Here is a 24,371-nt window from a genome sequence, read left to right on the forward strand (position 1 = left end):
GATAAACATTAGCAGGCACTCATGCGCCGTTGAGAAAAATATAGACAAAGCGGTGAGTGTCTTATTAGGAACTTAAATTGTAGTATGCTCCTCGAAAAGAGACAATTTTTTGTATAACTACCTATTTAAATGTTTATAACATTCATATATGCAGACGCTTGTCTAACAACTTAGTTACTACAATCGAGGAAAGTTCGTTTGCGGGGCTAACTAGTCTGGAGCAGCTGTAAGTTCTTGTATAGTCTGTAATTATTTAATATTTTTTTTTGCCCTTTAACGACTAATTTGTAAAAAAGCTTTTACTGAGTCTTTCACCTTTTGCTTACAGTTTAAGACGAAAAATTCACTTTTTTACTGACTATAGTTATCTTGAAGGTAATACTATTACATTTATTGCCTCAGGCACTTTTAAAAATCTTTCGGAGCTTCAACTTTTGTAAGTTACTTCAGCATATTTAAGTTAAAGATATAGAAGTAAAACGCTTTAATAGGCGGAGGAGATGTAGCTTTAAACTAGTTTTCATATATTATGTTTGTACGCTATGAAGTTTATAAAAATTTCAACTTATCTTAAAATTTCTTTTCAAGTTTAAAAATAAAAATCATAACGGTGACACTTAAAATGAAGTAAAAACAAAGGAATAAGTTTATTATCTTCTATTTATTTATATTTTTTATCGTTTAAGTCCTCTTTCTACAGCTTGATACTTTTTACAAGTATATTTTTTAGCAAACATAAGAGCAATATTACTCTAATAGAGACTTGAGAAACAATTCAATAACTGAAATTTGTCCAGACGCCTTTGATGAGATGTTTGTATTTGACAACTTGTAACTTTTTTAAACCAATTTTCTTATTAGTATCACTTAACTCCAATTATAACAGAAGAATAGGACTTCTACAGACGTTTCAATGTTGCTCAAGACTTCTTTACGTCGACAAAATTATATTTAACGACAGCTGGTGCACTTTTGGAAGAAGACTTGTGGATTTTAACTATATTTTTAAAGAAGAATGCAATACTATTTTTAATAACTCACTTTGCACCACACAAAATTTATAGCAGGATTTATTTTGAGAAATAAACTAGATATTAAATTAAAAATGCTATGCCCCTGTGCTGATAAAAAGTTAGCTATAAAAGTAAATTCTCTATTCGACCTATAAGTAGCTTCATAGCCAAGTCAATATTACACATGCCTTAAGTATGCTATTTCCTTTTTCATTATCATAAAGCTAAACACACATCTTCCATAGTTTACAGTTAATAAGATAGTAGCAAAAACTCATCACTGGGCGGTGAAAACTTGGAAGAATTGCCAAATAGAGCGCAGTAAAGCCTTTTTACACTAAGCAAAAGCTTAATGGGCGACCACTAATTTTTCTAGCTGCCTATAGAGGATGTGACCTCATTTTTTTACCCAAAGCACATGCGTAAGATTCACCGAACTTTATAGGTGTAGTTGGGTTGTTATATATATCTAGCGCCTATTTTTTTTAAAACTTAAACTTTCAGTACAAATATCCTAAACGGAACTAGCTTCTTGGCTAGTAATTACTAACTCAGTTACTAAAATTTTCATCTCAAAAAGCTTTCATTGACTACATAAGGTTAAACGGATGCTGAGTCGAGTAGCTTTTGGGAGACCTTCACAGGGCACCTGGGGATTGCGGTAATAACCATGTGCGTTGCTGTTCACCACCAGTCACCGTTTAATAAGCCTTTAACCAGTAAATCAAAGCAAAAATTCATGTAGTTAGTATAAATAGTCGCATGATTTGGTCTTATTCCAATCCTCTTTTTAGTGACTCCTTGGTACAAATACCTTGGACCACAGCATGCAGTTGCACTTAATTAAGTAGATTTTATATAATGCCAAGCAACCCGTGCGGTCCTCGCCGTCCAGTGCCTTTTGCCGTGGCGCCGCCATTTGAAATGCAACGTTTTTTGTACAAAGTCCGTAAAGATTTTATGTAGTGTGTAATTTCCCAAATGCCCATTTACTGTTAAAATATTAAGTTAGTTTTAGTAACACATATACAACAATCTTCAGTCCTAACGCGGTTAATGGTAATTTGTAGGCTATAATACCTCTTTAATTTAAAACAATATCTTGAGGGAATACAACGGGCAATTTTTATAAAACAAGCGAGGTCTGTTGCAAGAAGTCCATATAATTGTTAGTGATGATAGCGTGTGTGCGATATGCACCTGATTTGAATAGCTCTATTAGACCGATCTAACGATCCATTAATATAATGTATGTAAGTTGCTCTTCAATTTAATTAAGACGGGAAATAAACCAAAAGGAAATCAACTGTTTATTTTTTTAAAGAAAAAGTTTTCTTTTAATTGAGAGAAACTAAATAGAGTCTGTTTTTAACACGTGGTTGTCTTTTAACTTGATGCCCTCCCTGTGATACTAAAAGTCCAAGCTTCACTGTGCTTGTTTTTGCTTGCATTAATCTTTCTAGTAGACACGGGATTGGTAAGCAGGTCAGCGTAATGATTAAAACAATGTAGTTCAGAGACAGATCGACTGATTATGAATGCGACATGTGAAAGCTGCTTGCTAACCGCCGTAAGGCTTTTTTTAGTCTTTCCGAAACAACACTTTCAAAACCATTCCTTTGGGTTTTTAAAGTCTTCACAACTATATAACATAAAATATTTCACCTTTTCACCTGAGTAGCGCTTTTATAAGTTTTTATTAAACCTTTTCGGTAATCCCCCCCATAGTAGAAAGAGAGTACCTGCTAAATTAACTTAGAAACTTCTGAACTAAAATTCGCGAAGGAAATGGCAGTAGTTACTAGGCTGAATTTCATTTTTTTTAATCTAAAGTTTAAGCGTTGGGCTACTAATTATGGAGGCAAGCTCTATAGAATGAGTGATGAAACCTAGCGCCGTTGCTCTTTCCGGAGCTGCTGGTTCAATCAGAAAAGTTTCAATGACTGGTTAACGAGTTTTGAACTCATCGTGTGATTGCATTAGTATTGTTAGCATACTCATTCGAATGGTCTCTACAGCTCGGATCTGTGTGGTTAGCATATAGGTTCAAGGTAACAATACTATATATATGCCGACCATCCCTACCCAAAGTTCAATTGCAATAATTAAACCATCTTAAAGTTGTGGTTATGGTATCTTCTTAATAAAGCTCTGTTTTGAGGACTGCTTTATACTTTAACAAGCTCTGGGTCCCGAGAGGAACGTATTGAAGGTATGCTTTTTAAACTGGTAAAAACCTAAAGCTGGGCATAGTCTTGAAGCAGGTGAAAATTTCCCTGTAAACATAAGATAAACCATGATAAATGACTTAACTGGTTTCATCAACGTGTTTAATTGTACCAAAATTGGTTGCGCCAGCTCTTTCTAGGCAAATCACGAAGGACCGCTTCGAAAGCAATGCGAGTACTCAAAGCGGTCGCTTTCAAATAAAGTTTAACATTTGCTATCTGTTTGTGTGTTACTTTATTAGTTATTAAGCAACCAAAGTCAATGAGGAAAGATCTATAGAATGAGTGATGAAAACTAACACTATTGCTAAATGTAGAGGTACCTGAAAGTCGCAGAAAGTTTGGCTAGGGAGGGTCGGCATATATATAGCATTGTTACCTAGAACCTCTATGCTAACCACACAGATCCGAACAGCCGGAGACCACCCGATTGCGAATGCTAAAAGTACTAATACAACCATACGAGGAGTTCAAAACTCGTTAATAAGTCCAGTTTCAAACTTTTCTAATGGCACCAGCAGCTCTGGAAAGAGCAAAGGTGCTAGGTATCATCACTCACTCTAGAGAGTTTTCCTCCATGGCTTTCAGTGGACCTTACTTGCTTAAACGAAAGGTAGTTTTCTAAAGAACTTAGCATGTTCCCACCCAAGATTTCATCAAGGAAATATAACTTTACACACGTGCTAAGTCGTCAAAAATTTGCAAATTTTATCTTTAATAGTGGAATTGTTAATTATTATGGACAAAACGCTAAAAAAAATATAAAAATTAGCGTTGTAATACAATATCCGCGTGTAAACAGATTTGCCAAAACTTAAATTAATTTAAAAAAGTTATAAAAAAATACTTTAACTGGGTTGCTAAAACTAAAATATAATTGATAGAAGAACATATGATTTGCAGAGGAACATAAGCAAGTAGAGGTTGCCAAACTTGGCCTAAAATTGCTCTTGAGAAAAATTCACATTGCTCAAGGAAGGATGAGAATGTGCTCGAAGAAAGGATCTAAGTAGACAATAAACTACTGAACGTTATTCTGTTCCTATTGAGAAATTGACAAACTTAAAAATAGCAAAATTTTCGATGGATAATACCAAGAGGTTTTAGCAAGGAAAGCCGGATAAAAAAAGTAGTAGTGACTATACTTTTACTATCCTAAATGGGTACGAAGCACAACCGTTTGATACGTTAAAGCTTGGTCTAAATATTAATAAAGAATACTGTTAACGATATGACCGAGTTTTGTTTGTGTAGATACTTGCTTAGTGCACAATAAAACCTAGTATAGCAGAGCAGCACGTAACTTAAAAACCAAATAAGGAAAGCTTAATGTTAGGTTAAGAATATAAAAATGTAATAAAGTTAATGATTAGCTAGAGAAGTTTAAAATGAAAGTTTTAAAATAAGCGCAATAAACATGAAGAGTCTGGGAAGTATAAAAGAATTGTGCAGTGTGCTACAAAGGTAAAAATTGTTGGAGTATGTAATCCTGACAAAGTTAAAATTAAAATTTTTAAGTAGAAGAAAAACTAGTAGTCTCAGAAAAAACACAACAGTAAGTAGCCATTTCAAGTAAAGTTCGCTTGGCGGTCGCTAAATGTAAGTTTTTAGGAATTACTTTAAAAAGGATTTTGTTCATACCGGTCTAGATTAGACTGTGTTGTTCTACTACAAAAGTGAATGAAAATTTAAAAATCGTATTAACTTTACAACAGCAATATAAAAAATGGTCGATCCACTAAGATTGTGGAAAGGTTTTATTGATTATAATAAGATCACCAATTGTGTGATGTTTTTTCATCAATCAAAAGGTATGGTATTATTACGACACACCCTTTACACCTAGGACGAACGAGTCAAAAGTTTGTAATGAAGTTTTATCGACATTTAAATGATATTTTGCAAAAAAACTGCTTAGCACAAAAGTGCTTCGTTGAATAAAAAAGGTTGTTGAAATTTCTGAACTCGTCGTTATAAGTATAACGTAGGGCATCTGTTTTCCTGTTAAGGTACATTAATTTACGGTCAATTGAACATCTTACATTTGTATAAAAAGCGTATTTATATTATCTTAACTGTTCTTTGCTCTCAAAAGGCTAACGAGCTGAATAGGATATAAATATTAGTGCTTGATAATTACTAGTTAATTATTAGAGTTCAGGGAGGATTTAATAGAAATATAATCTCATATAGCGTTCTTTATAATATTATCAGAACGAATAGGAGACCTTTTTAAGTTGGGTGGTGTCCCCTTCGACTGGAACATTTGAGGGTAGAAAAGGTAGGCGTGAATTTATTAGCGTACACTGTATATGCGCGACTTAACACAGCTCAACAACCCCAACCCCATTCGCGCTTGACAGGGCGACACCACTCTTTTTGCTTCAGCATCTACACACCTTATGTTGACGCTCGCCCATTGGTTTGGTTGTTAAAAATCATTATAAAGCAAGATTATTCCTTGAAGCCACTAAGCGGAAAAATTAAGAAGCATCATTAACTATAAGCCCTCGTGGCAGTCGCACGTAAACCATATACCTGTAAAGGTCAAGGCGGTTACTCAAACTCTCAGCCACGCCACCAAAGAAGCTATAATTTTAAAAAACCCTAGTCCTAAATACAACCAGCTACCCTCAAGTAACTAAGATCGTCGTATAGCTAATTAAAAAGTCCTTATGAAAGAGGTGTTTAATATACAATACTAAATGCTATAATCGACTACCAAAAGTAGTGAACGTAAAATTATATTAAATTATATTTAAATTGGAGGCACATCTAGTTATAACTGGATACCTTTTTGTGAGAGGGAGGAAGGCCTTACAAGTGTAAAATTCTTGCTTCTAAGCCTAGCAAATTTAGGCTGAAAATTTTTTATAAACTATGCATCAACTGATAATTTAATTACTTTATCTGTCAAAAGTAACTAATGCGGCCCTAAATAAAAGATATTTTATAAATTATTTCAAAAGACTAAAATTAATACTGAAACTATGAAGCTAACCCGCCTAAATACACCAATTTTATCTTACCCCCTTTAGGTGGGCCGCGTCCAAACAGTTCGTTTACGAACTCGGTTTCAGAATAATGTTTAGAGGAGATAGTGCACCTCCTAAAGGCGGTATTCCACCAGCCACCAAATTTAATAGTATTGCTTTTACCTCTATATCTGTTAGCCTGTAATAAATCTACAATATATATCTATTGTTCCACGTATAGACTGGTATTTGGAGGTCTGCGAGGGGAGACAAGTGTGGCATTATGTTACAGATGAATTGACCAAGATCCAAAAAGAAAGGTTCGAACTTACTGCGTCTCCATATCATGTAGGTCTCCCTAAGTTTGCAACACCGGAAGAAAGCGGAAGCCCTTTTTATAAAGTTCCTTCACAATCTCATTCATATGAAGAAGTTCTTAGAAAAGGCGTAAGCTTTTTTGGAAAACTACAAACAAAAGATGGGCACTGGGCTGGTGATTACGGTACACAATTATTACTATATAAAAAGGTCTGTTTATATTAAGATTATACTATACATTTTAGATATTTGATTGAATATACCAACTATTTAGGTGGGCCTCTTTTTTTACTTCCTGGCTACATCATTGTTATGTACATAACCAAGCAACCCATCTGTGAACCGTTCAAATTAGAAATTTTACGCTATCTATTCAACGTTCAAAATGAAGATGGAGGATGGGGTAAACTTAGTTATATTATGCAAGTCTCTATAATAATAATTTCCCGTGTTTTGACAAGGGTTGCACATTGAATCCACTTCTACAATGTTTGGATCAGTTTTGAATTATATAAGTGCCCGTCTATTAGGTTAGCCTGCTGCACGGTTTGTTTTATATATATCTATTTTATTATTATGCCACAGGTTTAACTGTAGAAGATAAGCTCTTGCATAAAGCGAAATGCTGGATACAGAGCCACGGAAACGGCTCTTCTTGTCTAGCCTCCCCACAATGGGGTATTTTACGTGGCACCCCACCAAATTTTAATCTACCTCAATCTAAATAGGTAAAGTTTACTTGGCTATTCTTAACATTATTTCTTGGGACGCGGTTAATTCTTTGATTCCAGAGCTTATTCTTCTCCCTGAAATATTCCCTTTTCATATCAAGGGTAATAGTAACTATTTTTTACAAAAACCTATAAAAGCACTAAACAACTAGGCATGTGGTCCTACGCCCGTACAGTGTACATGCCCATGACTTACTTGTATGGGATCCGCTTTCAGGTTGCAGAAGACGACCTTATCAGACAACTTCGCACTGAACTTCTTCCGTCTAGCCTAGCGGATTACGCTAGCATTCAATGGTTTCCTGTTTGTTTGAAGAAGTGAAAGCTTCACTGATCCTTTCTAGGTCAGTCTACCGGAACATCGTGGCCGAGGAAGACCTGTACACTCCACATACACGATTGCTTAAATACGCTTTTAAGTAAATTTTTGAAAGTTTATAATTATTTTTACTCCCTTTATCTAATTTTAGATTCTTTAACGCTTACGAATACATTGCTCCTTCTTTCCTGAGGAGGCGAGCGCTGGCTAGACTTTACGAAGTTGGCGTCAGGAAAGAATCGGAGTTCACAAAGTACATCTGTATAGGCCCCGTGAATAAGGTTTACACCCTTTGTTGGCTCCTCTCTCTGCATGTGTATCAAACGCGTAAAGGTGTTGAACACACTCGTCACGTGGATTGTCGAGGGCCCCGAGAGCGTGGCGTTCCAGAAGCATCTAGAGCGCCTGCCTGGTTGGTCTTTAGTGGTGCTTACAACTGTATTACTTATTCTAACTGTGTAGACTACTTGTGGATGGGGACGGATGGCATGAAAATGAACGGAACCAACGGTTCGCAGTTGTGGGACACGGCATTTATGGCACGCAGAGAAGCCTAAATCCTTTTGAAATCATGAAATATATTTGCTTTAGGTTCAGGCTTTAATGGAGAATTCCAAGAACCGCGAGGAGTACAGAGACATCTTCTCCTTGGCGAATGATTTTCTGGATATCTCCCAGATAAGAGTTAATCATCCTGAGCACTGGAAGTACTACCGCGATGAAACAAAGGGTCTTCTTCCCATCAACAACTCAAAGATAGTATTAAAGACATCTCGTTGCAAACAGGTGGCTGGCCGTTCAGCACGCGGGACGTGGGCTGGCTGGTGGCTGACACTACCGGCGAGGGTCTAAAGGTCGAGCACATGTTTGGTGGTCATAGGCAGGCGTGGGTGATTTTTACACGTTACGTCCACACCGCCAAGGCTTCTCTCCTGGTGAAGAGACATGGCTACTCCCTCACACCTCTCGACGATTCGCGGTTGTTTGATGCGCTGAACATTTTATTATTGATGCAAAACTCTACAGGGTTGGTTATGTTGCCGTTAATTACACACTTTTGTTAATAGTTCCGTTTTCTCTCCAAGCGGCTATGCTACTTGCGAGAAAACACGTGGCTCTAAACTCTTCGAGTATCTTAACGCCTCCGAGGTTTTTGGGGACATTATGATTGACTACGACTATGTGGAATGTACAACTCTTTGCATGCCGTCTGCTTCTTTTATTGCCCTTGGATGCACCTTTTCTGTCAAGGCACATCTTCTGCTCTTCAGGCGCTGGTCACTTTTCATGAGCACTACCCGACTCATCGCAAGCAAGAAGTTACTCTTTTTACTTCTGTGTAAAGCTTTCTTTTTATTTTATTATATACCGTAGGTTTTAAAGGCCGTTGAGAGGGCGACTGCTTTTATTTTAAAGTCACAGCATCAGGACGGGAGCTTCGAGGGGATGTGGGGCATATGCTTTACTTATGGTATCTTTTAATTTTTTTTTCGACGGGTTTTCTTCTATTTAGTTTGTGTAGGTACTTGGTTCGCTCTGGATGGTCTGGCCTCTGTCGGTATGAAACATTATTTAAACTCACCTATAAGCCAATACTATTATGTCTCCAAAGGATTGTATTACGAAAATAACTCGGCGGTCAGAAAAGCTTGCAAGTTTCTACTTTCCAGGCAAATGATGGATGGAGGCAACTTTTTTTTTTACTCTTCCAAGTAGGAGCTCAACTTGGCCTCTAATAGGCTGGGGCGAGTCATTTTTGTCCTGTGTCCGGCGTACCTATGTAAATCACAAGGCTTCTCAAATCATTAATACCGCGTGGGCCGTTCTTGCTCTTTTGGGCATGATTTTGTTACTACTTCTTTATCCACTCCCGTTTATTAAATTGCGTCCAATAGGGGCACACTATCCTCAAAAAGAGCCAATCAAAAGGGGGATTGATTTACTTAAGCAGCGTCAGCTGCTTAATGGAGATTGGGTCGAATTTTTATTATACGAAATATATATAAAAGTTACTCATCATAAATTTATCGGTTGCCTTTGTGGCGCTACTTTATGCCGTCGGAAGCCTCAAGAGAGCATCTGCGGCGTTTTTAATAAGAACTGCATGATCAACTATAGTAACTTCAAGAATATATTTCCGATTTGGGCGCTGGCGAGGTTTACCGAACGATATCCCCAGGAGTCTCCCTTGTGATGGTCGAAGTCTTGAGCTAGCAATAAAATAATTTTAAACTTATCGTAAATTAACATTGGTTATCTCGCCTAAGATGGAGCTGTTTTTTATCTTCATATCACATTTAAGTGTTTTTCATTATCGATGCGAGATTTGTTGCTAAAGGGTGATGTGCTTGTTCCTTAGATAATTATAGCGCAGATGATGGTGTGGTTGGCAACTTCAAGCGTGTGCATGCACCCCGCTTCTACATGTCGCTTTCTTAGATAAAAAGTGCTGTAATTATTTCTGCCATGACGTACATAGCTAATATGTGTCGTACATCAAGGCTTTAAGTATCATACTACAGTGGCGTGTCATTGCTTCTAAAGCGTCTTGTGATGTACTTTGTATCTTTCTTTGAAGTATCTATGCTTAGTGCGTCCCGTATCGTGAATGAGTCGGAAATTTCTGCGGGTAGTCATCAAACTGTATACCTATTTTAAAAAAGCGCGGGAAAATGAGTTGAGAATATCGTAAATATTTTTTGTCGCTGTAGTATTGTTTAGTGAATTCACATCGTACTTATAGCCTTTGCCGAACATCAATAAGTGGTATCGCTTTTAGTGGAGTGTAAATTTCGGCAGTTGAGTTATTTCTTTGCAAGTACAATGTTCTCGAGTTGTTCTTGTATACTTTCTTGTCAGTCCTTAATGGTTTCGCAGAGTCTAATGTCACAAAAACTTTTTGCCACACGTCTTTGAGAGTTTGCATAGCTATTTCAAGTTTCATAGTTCCTATATTCTAGATTAAAATTTTTTATGTATAACTATTAGTTAAGATCTTTATAGCCATGACTGGCTTTTTTTCGAAATCCACTTTTACTTAATGGTTTTCTTCAGGGCTTTTCATTGAAAATATAAGGTATACCTTTGTTATTGTATATCTAGTAGTCATTCCCGTGCTTTTTTACAAAAAAAATTTCATGCCGTTTTGGTTCTATTTAAAGTTTATGCTCTTTTTTAGTTAATGCTTAGCCCAAGCTTAGGCTCACTGCCGGCATTATAGATATATATATACTAGCTAGTAACACTATTCTATATAGTACCTATACTATATTAACTAATATTCTATATATTACAAGCACTATATTCACTTGTTCATTCATTCAGAAGAATATTTCCAAAGGCGTTCCATAGACTGAGATAGTGCTACTATGTGACTCATTCCATAGACCTGTTTGACGAAAGCTTTCGCACGCAATTCGTAGCTAGAAGTCATAGTATCTAGAAAACTTAGTTGTTTCCGTCAACATGCTACCAAATTCACAAGTTGATTTCCACGGCTCATCTTGTGTCTAATTACTGATAACGTACACACTTGATGGCAACACTAGTGTGCCTCACGATAGATGTTACTCTAATAGGTTACCAGGATTAAGTTGTATGCAAAACTCTAGTTTCGATACTAGTACTGAGTTCATCCTGAGATTCCATCAGGCTGAAGTAATGCAACATCCTACCTGATACAGGAAATATAGAACCTGACACAGCACCTATCTGCCGCGCCCTTTTTACTAGTACTAAGAGCATATCTTTTCGATACGAATTAACCTGCGGTTCTCCTCAGTAATGCGTATGCCTCGGAATGGTTAACCTCGAGCAGGGCAGCCATATTCAGGATGATTGTTGGGTGAGCATTCCGGTAAGGATCAAAGTACTTATTATTCGTCGAAATTCACAGAACTCAATCATGCTATAGGGTTGCTAGACACCACAAGACATTCTACACACGTTAGTTTAACTGAGGATGGTATTATGCAGTCCCAATTCGTTGTTTTCAGTTACCGAGAGAGTGCAGGAATAACAAACGCGGCATTCGTGTATAGAATGGCACGATCTTTTTCGTGCGCTTGTACGATGCCAAACCTGAAGACGAAAACAGAAATCTTTATGTCTGACAAAGAGAGTGTCTAAACTTGACGAAAGTCTCAAGATATGACCGACAACCCGGGCCCCATAATATTCATGTTATAAATACCCACTAAGTATCTGACCTATCCAGATCGCCATAGTTATTGACTGGCAACTAAGGAATTACCTTCTGAGGTTACAGTCAAGTTTATTAAGTATGCGTCCCGTTCCTAGCGGGAATAGCAAGCACAATGGTGATTAAAATACTAGAACTATGTGCTTCAGTTCTCTTGTACATGATTTTAAAGATTTTTAATATCCTATATAACAGCATCTATTTTAATCATTTCTAAAACATGAACCATAAAGGTCCCAATAGTGTTTAAATCAATAGATTTTATCTGATTTTATTTTATATATTTTGATTTATATTATAATTTATTTTAATTAAAAATATTATTTTATCTTCTTTCCAAATTTATGTATTATAATTTTTCAATAAGATCGTTACTAACTGGCTTTGCTTGGTAACGAGTTGAATATAGAAATACTAGTAAATAACATTGTTAGTAACAGCGTATAACATTTGCATAGGAGGTTAGACACATAGCAACATATGTTGTTACCCAACAGCACAAGGGCTACATGTTAGTTTACTTTAGTTTTTTCTTGTTAAATTTGTTGGTTGTTTAGCCAAATTAGTGACTATTAATCCAACTAAAAGCTAACATTTTTGCTAACTTGCACTCATGCTTCCGTACCAGAAGATAGTGTTATTTCCGTTACTCTTTCAAGGAGCTGGGTTGAGCGAAAGCTTTCATATGTGGTTAGTAGTCAGAAGCCCAAGAATTCTGAGAAATTAGCCAGTCTTACAAATGTTTAACCAAAAGTTTAACTGGATCTGTTTGATTGCCTATAAGAAGAGACAACTGCCACAGGCAACGCTATTATCCATCGAGCATTTTTGTACTTTAGCTAAGTTATTGAGTCTGGCAATTTTCTAAGCTTCAAAAACCGTTCATCAAGATCGATTTCACTTTGTTCTATACGATAGAATCCGTCAGCCATCCTCTAAGAACACAGGTAAGATAGAACCTACCTCTAGGCCTTAGTTTTATACTAAGTTTTTGCCAATTTTAAAGGCAGACCTTTCGACCTGTGGTTTATTAAGTCATCGTGTAGACCCCACTCAGAACTTTCCGGAGTGCATGTCCACCCTGAGTTACTTTATTTCCAAAGGAAGGGCACCATAATCGCAACGTTACAGTTCGTTAATCATTCCTTTGTTTCATTTAGCTTTCATTAGCCGGGAATACATTGAAAACTGTTTCGTCTGAGAGGGCACAGGACCAGAGGTAAAGTAACCGATATTGAAAATGAAGGCCTTCTCCGGATGGCAACCTTGTGTCCATTATTGATATTTCTACCTACCGGCAACCGCGAGGACTAACGAAGTACAAAGCGCATCTATATTAGATTATACTTTTAATTATTTTATTATTATAGTGTACAATGCTGGACGAAAGCCGAAAGTTTAAATTAACGGTTGATTTCGATGCTAACGCTGAAAGCTCAACCTAACGCAGTAGCCTGCTTAGGTAAAGAAGAATTCCAAACAGGTCTTAGTCGCTGTGGTCACAGCCCAGCAAAGGAGGCCCGCACACAGGCTAGCGTCACTAGTAAGATTGTAGCATCCAAAAGGTGAGATACACAGCGCTGGCGCAGGCACGAGCCCGAGCAAAGGACACAAGGTTCCATTCTCTAAGTTCTACTTAGGTAGAACAAAATAACTAACAGTCTAGACATGTTAGCTAATTATATGTTCTTCCAAAGTAGAACGGAAAAAAGTAAAAATTAAGATTAACTTCTTGTTCTCGCTGTTAGACCCTTTGGGCGACTATAAGTCGTCCCAGAGCGGAAGTGCCTGCCTTTCGTGGGATCCAAGCGTAATAGAAAGAAGTTAATCTTAACTTTTACTTTTTTTCGTTCTACTTTGGTGGAATGATCTAATTATCATTTCTAAAATGGTAGTTAGTTTGGTTTACCAAAGTAGAACTTGTTTCCCTAGCGTGGGGGATTAATCTTAGTAAAATTTTAGTATCTTTGAATTTTCTTCTAGTCTGTGCTAGGGTTTATAAACCAAGGTGAAACAACCTGTTTACTAAATCTAACAGGAAGAAACTAGCCATTATATCAAAACTAGGAAGTAATATTGGTTTATAATTTGTACCGTAGTCAAAATCGAGACTCTGCTACCTTTTATATTCTTGTTGTAGTGATCTCGTGCTTGTTTTATAGCATTGACGAGTAGTCTATAGATCTGGATAGTGATCTCTACCTTTATTCAAGTTCATTGGGGTAGTGAATCCTTTAGCTTTCTATTTGTATATCTCGTTATTTATAGCTACCTCTAACAGATCTATTTGCATTAAACTACTTAAGTTGATGAAATAACCGACTAAAGTTATTTAAATAAATTAACTAAATAAAATAATTAAAACATTAATATAAATAGAATACAATTAAATAATAGAATATAATAAATCAAATCCGATACAATATCATGAAATGTAATGAAATGAAATACAATATAATAAAATACAAAAGTAATTTGATATAACATAATTAAATAAAATCCAATCTAATAAATCAAATCCATTTTTACCTTAATTAAATACAATATAAAAAATAACTCAATAAATGGATTTTTAACTTTATAACATAACCTAATATAATCTATTAAAATGAATAAATAAATTAACAAATAAATTTATATAAAAAAATATAACATACTTATAATTAAAAATATATTAAATTAAAAGATTCACTACTATTATCTTAAAATCCAAGAATTTTACACCATAGTCTTTGTTAAATGTTTTCACCTTATATAAATGCAAAAAAAAAATTAAGAAAATAAAATTAACTATAACTTTTATTAAAAATAGTGCTGTTATATAGAATATCTAAGCACTCAAAATCTCGTATATAGAGAGCGAGCTAGTTAACTTTCTCTCTGGTAACACAATCAATCGTGTGCTAAAATTCATCTCGATCTTGTGAGCTTAGCTGTGATTTCAAAGGTAAGTCCGTGGTTGTTGACTATCTACAATTATGACAAACTGAAAAGATTGGTGCTATCGGTGGTAGCATTAGGAACATGACATATCATGAACCTTGGATCGATAATCCTATCTTGAAATTTTTGTTAAGCTTTGTACACACTTTGACGGAGCGAGAATTGCTTTGTGTCCCTGGACTGACATCGTACAGCCCCCGAAAGAGATCGGACCCATTGTTGATGCGACTGCTGCGTTCGTTAGCCCTTCGCTTCTGCCGGTAACTAGAAATCGCCATAGTAGACCGTTGGGTCCCATCCACGGAAGGATTATCATGCGTGTGTAAACTAACTAAAACCTTGTTGTGTCTGTCAACCCTCTGGGATTTAATGCTTTCAGTGACTTAAGTCGAAAATATCTTGAGTAAGAGTGATTCACTCTGTATTATAAAATACATTCATTGTTAGATTCAACGTTCGGTTCTGAATATGGTTGCCCTGTTTGGTTGAAATAACTTGAGGCATGCACAATACTGTGGAGACGCGCAGTTCGACACGTATCGAAAGTTATACTCTTAAACTTGATAAAAACAACGCAGTAGCTAGGTTCTGTGCCAGGTTCTATATTACCTGTATCAGGTAGGACGTTGCATTATCTCAGCCTAATTTAATCTCGGGTACTAGTATCGAAACTAGAGTTTTGTACAACGAACGATTCCTGATAACCTAGCAGATGAAAGAAACTCATGTCAGGCGCGACGTATACTAGAATTGCCGTCTTGTGTGTCGATTCCATAGTAATTAGACACAGGATGAGCTGTGAAAATCAACTTTTCCTTTAGCAGCCGGTTGATGGAAGCAGTTAAGTTGCATAAGTACTCCAGCCTCTAGCCACTAACTCCTTGCGAAGGCATTAGCTGGATAAGTCTTCTGCAATGAGTAACTAGAATGGTACTAACTATTATCCGTAGCCACTGGTAGCGACATTCTCGTAAATGAACAAGTTAGTGACTATAGTACCTATACTATATAGAATATCAGTATATATAGTATAGGTACTATAGGAAATAGTAATATTTACCAGTATATATCTAGAATGCCGGCGGTGAGCTTTTAATAAAAATAAAAGAACTTTAACACACTTTTAAAACTATATGACTGATTTTTATTTTCACGGGTTATTTAAATTTCTGTTAACGAAATTTTAGAAAAAAACCATCAAAACCACCAAAAAAAATATTTTTTAAGAGCGAGTTTAGGATTCAGTCAGATAGTTATAATAAAACAAGGTCTTTAAACTATATATCAAACCTAAACTATGTTTATAAACTCCTAATTAAATTTAAATACATTTTTCTATAAAAGTTATTACGTGAGAAATATATTGCATTGTTATTAATCATTCAAAATTAAAGAATTTGATAGCGCCGCTGTGTGAAAAAAATTGGCTCCGAACAGAAAAACGTTACAAGATTAAGCAATAGATCTAAAACGATGTAGTGTTTGCATCGTAAGAGAAAAAAAAAACTATAATTATAAAGGGGGCTTAGAATTTATCTGAACGCCTAATTAGTAGGTTTCTTGTAGGGACGAAATAAATAAAAAAAATTGGACTTTTTTATTTTTTAAAAAACCAATAGTTACTCGAAATTTGTAAGAAAGATCAAAAAAAACTATACTAATTGGCTTAAAAGGATTTAATAACCCCTAAGTTGATGCTGCCCATTCACGCCGTAGCCTGATAAACATTGTAATTAAGGTTTTCCCTGTTTATTTCTATTGAGTTGAGCTGCTAATGATCTATATAAAAGTTATGCGGAGGTTAGAAGTTTCTCTTTATACATTTAATATCTCTAAGCATGGCTTATGAATCTAATGCTCACCACGGGCATCATTCTTCTTCCATTTCCATTGAAGATAACAGTGGTAACCATGGTATACACCAAGATAGATTTTTTTCTTTAAGTAGCCGCTACATATAATTTTTTTGTTTTACTTTAAAAAAGTAATGTCAATGTTTTTCAACACCGAATTACCCTTCGACTTTATTTTTCAAAGTTGGAGGATAACGTCTTCTAAGCAATTAATACTTATGATACTGGGTATTGCCCTTTTATAAAAATTATTACAGTTTCTATTTACAATTCAAAGCACTTTTTATATTTTGCATCTTGTCGCAGATAATTTTCAGGATTATTTATTATTATGAAAAGAAGTGTGATTGTCATTCCAAGAAGAAAGTAAACACAGTGGATCACGATCCTCAAAATTCAATCTCCTCGTTTGGTTTAATTTTTAGAAATTTTATTAGAAAGCTTTTTAAAATTTTTTTAATAAAGCATACTGCTCTCTGCTTCAAGGATTTTTTTATGGAGTAAAGTTGACCTTTGGTTATCTACTAATGCTTGTTGCAATGACGTACAACGTCTACGTCTTTGTTACTTTGATATCTGGTAGAAAGCTTAAGTACCATTTTGTACATTTTTCTTAAGCTTTTAATTGTTATTAATTAGGCTTGACGGTCGGATTCATCTTTTGCAAGGCATATGATTGCCGGAAAAATTACCATTTAAAAAATCTACAAAATCCAACTTCGGGTTCGGTACCAGCCAAGTTGGAAGAAAGATTTGAAGGATTTGGGTGCGACTGCCACAAAGGTGGAGTCTAGGATTCTCATTCTTCTCGAAGAATTTTCTACTTGAAATTATAGAAATGCAAAAATTCTCTTTTTCTTTAATTAATAAAACTTCAAGGTGGCTTGTACAGCCACTCGTATCATTTTTTTTTATAACGGAAGCTTTAGTTTTACCAATACATATTAAGTTAATATGTGATTTTATATTCTTTTTAAAGTTTTATACGGGAGTTCACGCCATCAATTACTATAATTTTCCCTGATTCTAATTTACATAAAATGGGCGCAACATTTTTCTTTAACCCTCTAGCTATTATTTGCTCCCCGCTTTTACTAATCCAAATCGTAGAAGTATATAGACCCTTTCTCTCCTTCAGCATACAAGCAGAGTTTATATCTTCTGAGATACCGGTTTAAACTTAATGTACGCTATGCAAATAAACAAAAAAGAATATTTATTTCTTCACTTGGCTAAAGTCGATTCAGCAATAGTTTTATTTTTTTTATACAACCCGACAAATGACTTTTAACGGGTGCTTCCCTTTCATCTAACAACTTTACAGCGTTATCTAACAATTTCTCAAAGAGTAAGAGAAGTTCAAATTTGTTAAATTTAATTTGAAGATCCAAAGTGTCGTCCACAACACTGAGTCCCTTACTGCAATCTTCAACTTTTCTAAAGCTTGCCAGCGTTTCAAATACTTCAAGTACGTCCATCAAAAAAACACAAAGAAGTTTTAAAATTTCGGGAAATGAACTTTTAAGTTCACAGTCGAGGACCCAATATAATAGCCCACAGTGGCATCGTCCCCAAAAGACATCTAAGTTTTTTGAGCTTTCAGGATTATTATCAGAAGAATTTCTATAGAAGCAATAGAACAAGCTCTGGTAAATGAAGAGTGCACCCCAAAAAAACCGAACTGATGGTATATTATTATGTTCTGGGTTAAAAGCTAACTTTTCCTATAGAAAAAGTTATAAAAATTTTTAAATCTTGCAACATCTTTAAGAAAATATACCCAATCGAGAGGATTTTTTTCCAAGATGTTAAAGAAATATGCAAATTGATTTTTAAAGTGTTTTAAAAGTTTATCGTTCCAACCAAAGAAAGACCAGCCCACGTACTCCGTAGCAAGCGACACGCTCCGAGGAGCGGCACCCAAGCTCTTTAGCGAGTGGTACACAACGCAGAGGGGATGAAACATGCTGATGGCATATGAGGGCTGGCCAAACGCAAAGCACAGCCAGTCTGGCGCGCGATACTTTTTGGTATCTACCGTTGATAATAAAAAATTGATCTTTATTGCGAGAACTACAAACTTGGGAGGGAAACCAGTATTGACTACTGGAAGATGGACGGCGTGAAGTGTAGAGATACGACAGGACGGCTGCAGAAGTCCAGTTGGAAATTGTGCTTGGATTTTGTGATGAAGAAAGTGATCGTTGACTTTTAATAGAGTGTACACGACAACAGGATGATGTGAACTCTCAATGACTATTAATAAAACTATAAGTGATATTATCTATAATATCTCCTCACCATATTAAATTTTACCGTAATTTTTTACAATGCTCAAGTATAACCGATTCAAACGTTGACATTCTGTGCATGCTCTCCAGAATAAAGTAAATTTTTTATATAATTGTAGCTCTGATAAAAGAAAATTAAAAGAAAAATTAAATAAAAAACAGGACTTGTTAAGACCAGTTATTTTATAGATACTAGTCAGAGCCTCTTTTATAAGAGAATGAAGAGCTTCACAAAATAAAGTTGGAATTCTTTGAAAACAAATGATCTAGCAGTAAAAAAAAAATTATTGGTTTTTTTATAGATTATTAGTTAGTGTACCTTTACTGATGCGGAGAGTTGACAACCATGCACTGAATAGAGTTCATTTAAAAAATGTTGAGAAGATAATAATACGAAAAGTCGCGAACGCTTCAACACTAGTCTGTGTTTAATTGTCAAAAAAAACGCTAATTTTTTGTACAAAAAGTTATGCAAGCTTTAAACTTAGTAGAATTTTTTAGTAAATCTTCAAAAATAGATTCAGAGATTAACTCACCGTTAATGCTTTGAAGTATTAATTTAGACTGAAAAAAAAAAATTATACAAGAAAAAAAGATAAATGAAAATTTAAACAGTAGTAGGAACGGTCAATAAAGGAACAAGAGTGTCGGTTAACTCTTCTAAATTTTTGTTTGAAGTAAAATCTATTATTGAATCCTAATTTCGAAGAAAAAGAGTTGTTTTCCCGTAAACGTAAATAATAAAAAGGTAACTTCAAAAAAGCTTTCACCACTAAAATTAAGAATTTTTAACAGTAGAGTTTTTATTAATTCCTTGCAAAGGAAACTTTTTTCGAATCCAAAAATTTGTCCCTTAACTTAGCATAAAAAATAGTTCGAGTATTTTAAAAAGAAGACAAACAAGCTTTTCGCAAGGGGGATCTATAACATCCTTTTCAAGCTGAATATCCAGTAATTCTAATAAATGTTATCTATAAAAAACTTATAAGTGACTTATAACGGGTTTAAACTACTAGTATTGTCGAGTGGTTCAGCGCTGGTAGTTAACAGACGAAAATAACAGTTCAACCAAGCAAAACACAGGTTAGGATTTGCTAAAAGAAAAGTTTCTTTAATAATTTTTTTCAAAAGTTCGAGATCAGAATATTTAGGCTGCTAATTATTATTAAAATATATTATTTATTTAGTTTCCACAACTATAAAATTTTACAAGCATTATATTCAAAAAGTCAGTAAGTCCTTGAATCTCTAGAATTTTTAAGTCACCACGACTCACTATATAAAGCCAATACTATAAATATCAGTTATTTATAAGGTTTTCTAGCAGCAAAAAAGGTATTATACCTCTGACATCACTCAAACTGCTCCGCAAAAAGTTTAATGTATAAGTTCGAAATTCGATGCAAATTGTGAGGTCAAGTAGTTAAAGTATCTACTGAACAAGCGAAGACTATTTACACGACCAATTACCATAGTTGAAGACGATAAAAAGTAGAGGTCGCCTATTCACTAAAATTTCTTACCGTTGACTAATTTTATTACTGTTAGGCTTTTGAAGCTCATTACCTCTAAAGAAGCAATAATAATTATATATATAAAGAAATTCACATTTTAAAAAAAAAATCATAGATCCGTTAAGTCTTAGTTTGCTTTTTTTGGTATAAACGTCATATGTATAAAAACATGCTGAAAGCGCATCATTAGATAACTATGATTGCACTCGAAAAAAGAATAAGTCGTGGATTATTAATTCATCAATAATAGTTTCATTACGAATAGAATATGGCTTACTATTCAAGAGCTCTGTCCGTTCTTTCACCTAACTTGCAGAGCTGTCACAGTAGACGGCATAGCCCAATCACTTGAAACTGCCTTTATGGATTGTACAAATAGCGCACCTTGTTCCCCAACTAGAGTACGCCTTTTGCGCATGATAGGAATTAAACAGCTTCCCCTGCCCTGAACTTCGCCGAGATTAATTTATGAGAATCCTACGAGTTCTCTACTTCACGAAAGAAAGAGGCAGGAAAGACAACGTTCTTTAAAATAAAAAACCCTTGCCTTTTACCTGGCTGACTCTTTAGGCTAAATTCTCATCACCCACCAACGGATGTTTCTAACTTCGATCTATTTGACGAAGCAGAATCTAATGTGGTGTGGGCAAAAGTACGTTCTGCGTGGTTTATTTGCAGGGGTTGGATAGCGTGTGTTTATAGCGCAAACAGTATTAATGGCGGCAAAGACCTCTGTGGAATCCGTGAGTAGCGTGCGGGGCCGAGGCAGCATGATGTGGAAGCAATTAACTCTTATCAAACGTGTCTATGAAAACGGTTTCGCGTCAATTTGCCTTAAATGCATTGTGTAACAACGGCCCTGCCGATCAGCTGGTCATGAGTAATATCTTTAGATTTTAGATAGACTACTAGGGCGCAAATACAAAACTTCGCGTCTAACAGATTTGGACTGCATTATCGAGTATGTGAGCCTTAAGGAGGGCTTCACTTCAGGTATAGCTGTAAACTTAGCCCTAGCCGCAAATGACCGCTTCTAAAGCTTTACTATTATTTTTTCTCTTCTCAACTAGAGCAAAACGGACCGGTGATCTAATAAATTCCAATCCAGGGGCCTCGATTGTCGTCAACAGAAATATTCCCTTAAACGGCTCCACCAAACACGCGACCGTTTTTTTAGCTTTGTGCATCGAGCCTTGCAGCGCCAATTCATGTAGGTTGCCAGGGCGCGTACTTCTCTTTTATTCCCTCTTAGATTTCTCACTACACCAAAAAGATGTATGTCTGCATTTAAGAAACCATTTGTTAAGGTATGAAGTCCTAAAGCCCCCTGTCTGAGTTCCTTTCTATATGAATATTCAAAGCAAGTCATAGTTGTGGCCAGCAGATTCTTGGAGGTTTGCGGTCAAATTAGATTGCCAAAGCTGTGCCAGCCCAACAGAAAAAGAACAGTTTAGTTAATGTTTGATCTTTTGCATAAAATTTTTGGAAAAATTAAATATATTTTAAATAAGAAATTTATTAATATCAAATTTTTCAGATGAAAATTCTCATTAATCCCGTTCACTTTTTTTTTAATAAATGATCTTTTTTTTGTTCAGAAGTTTTGTTGAGTCGTGTTTTTTATAAATATAAATATCTCCGATAAGGACCGTATATACGCCTAAAAAATTACACTTGTTAGCACATTTAAATTTTTATCTTTTTTTTTTTGTATATATACTCTTCTCTAACAGTACTGTTGAAGTCTTTTTTTTTATTACCACTATTGCTATAGTTAAACTGTATAATGGCGCTGTAGTAATCTTTAATGTAGTTGTAATTGTAATTGGTGGCCTGTAAGAAATAATGTAAGTGTTAATGTGATACTAAATAATAAGGGCAAATATTTAGTGGCAGACGCAACTGCGTAGTTCAGGGTGATGGGCTAATACCACCGTTCAAAATATTAACAGCTTGCAACTTTTTTCAGGAAGTTATGTTACTAATATAATTACAATTAAGATAAAAAACAAGAAACCCACAATTGTTGTACTTATTAGCATAAGAAAAAAGCAGTCTTTCTCTTAGCAGCACAGTTTGATGACCCATCTTAGTGGATTATAAAATATTTGGAATTTAGCTTGAACATAAATTTCTTTTAAAAAAAGATTCGTTCTCTTTGACTATGAATTAATGATACCAAACAAGTCCTCTATATCCCAGCACTTCTCACTTTTCAGTTAACATATTTTTTGTCTAACTTAAGGTTTCTCATTTTAGCTTTTAAGTTCTTCACGAAAATAGAAGCTTTTCGGCCACTTCTTATTTATAGTATATATATTTATCGATTTGGAATTTGTAAAATTTATAAGAAATAAAAGATAAACGACTAAGTTTTGACAATAATTTAAAGAAATGAAGCAGTTTAACTTCCTAATTATGTTTTCTCCTTAAGTTATTTTTGCTTCTGTATCTAGTTCTAAGTTCTGTTTTTATTTTACGGTCTTTTTTTCTATTTCTCTTGCATAAGCTCCACTCTTGCTCTAGAATCTTAGCTCTCTTTATTATTTTTGCTCGTAGTTATTTAGTTTACTTATGTTTTTTACTTAATATATTTTTTATTTATTTTAAGTTCTTATAAGTTCACTCTTGGGCGCTTATTATCGTCAGCGAACCTTATGATCTACAGATCATAACACAAAAGTAAGTTTTTTGTAAATTGGTGAAGCTTTTCTAAAATAAAATTAAATATCATTAGAGTAAGCTACGTAATTATGCTATTACCCCACACTCAACCGAATATGGTTAAACAGCTCCATGTTGAGTTTATCAGCTTCCACATAGTATTTCTACCTGCTTGTAGCTTTTTAAACTCCCTCGCGAAACTGGCTTTTAACTCTAAGAAAGTGCGTTAGAGCGTTAAACCGATTGTAACGTTAGGGCTTGCTTCGCAAGTTCGCGTGGTCCTCAGGGCGTCCATGTATAATTCCAGACGACCGCGTTTAGGAGTGTGGCGCTGCCCAGTAGCCATTAACATAGATGGTAGCAGAAATTTCGCAGGTTCTCATATTTCTATTCTATATGCATCAGACGGGGGCCGCCTTACTCACCAAAGCTTTGGTTATTTTTACGTCATTAAAATAGATCGTACTATTATCCCGGTACCGTAGCGCTATTTTCTGTTTTCTTCCCTATTAAAGCAGTAAAGGATAAAGCAATTTTTTGTTACGTATAACAAACGCTGCGCTACCGGCTCCTGTGCTCACATGTGATATATTTAGGGATCATCGTCGATCTTTACGAGACTTACGGCGGAATTTTTAGGTGCTAAAATCCTCAACTATTAGCAGAAGCAATCACTTGTTGCGCAACAAACGGGTGCATGTAGTGGCATATAACTGCGTTCCTTGGGTCTACCACCGATGGCAAAAGCGTCCTTGCTCTGAATACGCCAAGGCAAACGGCCTAACATTTCGGATGAACGGTAGTAGTTCGTGTGTAAAACGCTTGATGGCCACAGGACAGAGCTCCAGAACACGTAATGCCATCAACTATAACTTGAGAGTGGTTGGACACGCTAACCGACATTCCGCCTTCCGCATATATAGCAAGGTTGCGGTGCAATTTTTAAAAAGATTAGATTAATGTTGACAGACCACGATTCATCTCTGTTGGTATAAACTAATTTTTGTTTGAGAGCCAGAAAATTTAAAGTTTATTGACTCCAATGGCCTACAGAAAAAGTCTAATAAAATAAAAGTCTAAGCCTTTTTGGCATATTAGGTTTTTCTGTTTACAAGGTTCATGGCAAGAGTGGTCATAACTCCCAACTCGAAAAATATTATATAAATCCCGTTAACTTGCACACAAAAAATTTTGTTTTATTTTAGGTGTTTTTAACATCTAAAAATTTACAATTTTTAAAGCAAACGGCTTATAAAATAATATAACTTTAGTTTTTATAAGGCTTGCCTTTACTGATGGCGTAAATCGTGCTTAATGGGAT

General features: G+C 35.3%; 1 protein-coding gene and 2 long non-coding RNA genes across 5 annotated transcripts; 2 read left to right on the top strand and 1 right to left on the bottom strand.

Moving 5' to 3' along the window:
• Positions 1-6,303: 6,303 nt before the first annotated feature.
• Positions 6,304-9,788, top strand: LOC135146435 (lanosterol synthase-like). Of its 3 annotated transcripts, none has more exons than XM_064078592.1 (22): positions 6,304-6,386; positions 6,458-6,744; positions 6,862-6,937; positions 6,996-7,064; positions 7,120-7,212; positions 7,263-7,367; positions 7,418-7,562; positions 7,610-7,684; positions 7,736-7,865; positions 7,918-7,996; positions 8,047-8,123; positions 8,176-8,314; positions 8,371-8,438; positions 8,508-8,611; positions 8,670-8,773; positions 8,836-8,903; positions 8,959-9,055; positions 9,107-9,142; positions 9,197-9,271; positions 9,324-9,422; positions 9,480-9,559; positions 9,650-9,788. In XM_064078592.1, the coding sequence occupies exons 1-22, from the start codon at positions 6,326-6,328 to the stop codon at positions 9,776-9,778; spliced, it is 2,196 nt and encodes a 731-aa protein (XP_063934662.1). In that variant the 5' UTR covers positions 6,304-6,325; the 3' UTR covers positions 9,779-9,788. The 3 variants fall into 3 exon arrangements, with proteins under 3 accessions (XP_063934662.1, XP_063934661.1, XP_063934663.1); XM_064078591.1 differs by having other exon boundaries at positions 6,458-6,718; positions 6,809-6,937; XM_064078593.1 differs by lacking the exon at positions 6,304-6,386 and having other exon boundaries at positions 6,659-6,744; positions 6,809-6,937.
• A 6,738-nt stretch (positions 9,789-16,526) lies between these two features.
• LOC135146423 (uncharacterized) lies at positions 16,527-17,401 on the top strand. Its single transcript, XR_010283814.1, has 5 exons — positions 16,527-16,642; positions 16,714-16,809; positions 16,859-16,993; positions 17,047-17,160; positions 17,221-17,401. It is a non-coding gene; the product is annotated as an uncharacterized LOC135146423 (long non-coding RNA).
• Positions 17,402-18,368: 967 nt separating this feature from the next.
• On the bottom strand, positions 18,369-19,096 carry LOC135146463 (uncharacterized). The gene is made up of 4 exons (XR_010283828.1): positions 19,048-19,096; positions 18,898-18,993; positions 18,676-18,837; positions 18,369-18,615 (listed from the first exon to the last, which is right to left on the bottom strand). It is a non-coding gene; the product is annotated as an uncharacterized LOC135146463 (long non-coding RNA).
• Positions 19,097-24,371: the final 5,275 nt, after the last annotated feature.

This window comes from Zophobas morio, unplaced genomic scaffold, assembly GCF_036711695.1.
Source record: "Zophobas morio isolate AGI-343-1 ecotype UQ-CSIRO unplaced genomic scaffold, CSIRO_AGI_Zmor_V1 ptg000228l, whole genome shotgun sequence".
Classification (NCBI taxonomy): Eukaryota; Metazoa; Arthropoda; class Insecta; order Coleoptera; family Tenebrionidae; genus Zophobas; species Zophobas morio.